The 1,870-nt window shown below is 33.7% G+C and overlaps 1 protein-coding gene across 1 annotated transcript; it reads right to left on the bottom strand.

Moving 5' to 3' along the window:
- On the bottom strand, window positions 642–1,868 carry LOC104752423 (the record flags this gene model as incomplete). Its single annotated transcript, XM_010474554.1, has 3 exons — window positions 642–1,102; window positions 1,186–1,250; window positions 1,508–1,868. Coding segments are annotated over 3 exons (591 nt in total), but the record flags the coding sequence as incomplete, so codon positions are not given.

Below are 1,870 nucleotides of genomic sequence, written 5' to 3'. Positions count from 1 at the left end.
TGGTACACGTCAGCGATTTCTGACGTGGCGTCTGACGTGGCAATGGCATTTTTGTAATAACGTTTTTTCCGGTAACATAAAACAGGGGCACGCTGGGTATTTTGAAAATACCTGAAACATTCTAGTAATAAAAAAGTTTTTTGTAGATTCTGGTAATATTACCTAAAATGAGTAACATTTGAGTAATTCACCCAAAAAAAAACAATCCTAGATTGTAATTTAATCAGGATTGAAGTTGCTAGTACTGACGTTCGAATAAAAACAAGTTAGAATTCATGTTTCTAAACCCACAATCTAAAATGGGTTGCTTGCCAAAACTCACGAAATTAATTTCGTAGCCTCCTAATTAAAACAAATTTTGTATGGTTTGACACCCCTATTTAACCGTTCATATATAGACAAACACAAACTAAATTCTAGTGATAAACTGTGTTAACGATGAATATATATATATATATATATATATATATATATATATATATTACAATTAGAGAGCATTTCTTGATTGCACAAGTTCAATTACTTACACCTTTTACTATGTTTTTTTTCCTTCTATATATAATGCCAGTTTTCTATGTTGCTCTAATTTTATTTCCAGTGGGTAATCTGAACAATTTTTTTGTTAAACAATAAGTTTCATATTTAAACAACACTTTTTAATTGCACAAATTAAATTACTTACATCTTTCCACATGGAAAAAGTAAATTCTTCAAACACTAACTTACCCTGATCAAAGAAAGCAAATATGAAGAAGAGGTGTACAGATTCTGAAACAATTAAGGTCTCTTAAAAAGTTGAAATAAATCAAAGGTCTAAATTCGTATCCGTGGTTGGGTGGTTTTGATTACTCACAGTCACGTAAGTACGTGCACCTCACCGTTCTTACTTCAACAAATAAAGGCAGATGGCAAACGACATATATAATTTTTATCGATATCACTGTCTCGGTTTCTCTTGCACCAAACGAGAATGAGTGTTCCCCATGCATCCTCCACCAGCATAGCACGGTGCAGTCACATTGGCTAAATACTTCTTCGGCAATCCGATTCCAAACCTCTTCCCTCTCCTTTCCCTTTTCTCCTTTTTGACGATGCTTCCGTCCTATATATACAAAACATATACAGTATCATTATTATCAAGCCTCGCATAAATCAAATCAATAATGTGAATCAAATGTGAGTCACCTCTTTTATCTCTGTCATGACACTTTCGATTTCCATCGATTTTCTTGTGTCTTCTCCATCTTTTTCTGCATTAATGAATAGATAATTTTTCCAATTATAAGCCCAACTGCGAACCTTAGGATGCATCGGCAACCATAGAAATACATAGAAAGGTGAAAGTACTACATGATGAAATATAGTTTTGGTAAAAATAAAACTAGCATTCCTAGCAATCATATACATACGGATATTTATTATTCTTGACCTTTCTATTTGGCACGTACACTTGTATATATATATATATATATATATATATGTGTTATTGTAAGGACGTATGATTTACCTTCATCATCATCATCAGAAGAAGGAACATCGATGCAATAAACCCTAAAGCTTGGAGATCCAGGACCTATCATTCTTTCATCAAAGTTGCTAATGACACTCCTTTCGTCATCATCATGATTCTTGACATCTTCTCCTTCCTTCTTAACATTGATGGTCACATCCTCATGATGAATATCCTCTTCTTGTTTCTTCACAACCTCTTTATTATCCTCCTCTTGTTTCTTCACAACATCTTGTCGATGATTTTCATCTCCTTGTTTCTTAACAACCACTTCTTCCTCATTCACCTCTTTGACATCATCTCTTGACGGAACCTTCTCTAAAATAACCTCTTTCTTCTCTTCCACGTGATGATCAGGTG

This window comes from Camelina sativa, chromosome 2 (assembly GCF_000633955.1).
Source record: "Camelina sativa cultivar DH55 chromosome 2, Cs, whole genome shotgun sequence".
NCBI lineage: Eukaryota > Viridiplantae > Streptophyta > Magnoliopsida > Brassicales > Brassicaceae > Camelina > Camelina sativa.
The sequence above is the reverse complement of the archived record's forward strand: the minus strand, read 5'-3'. Positions and strand labels throughout refer to the sequence as shown.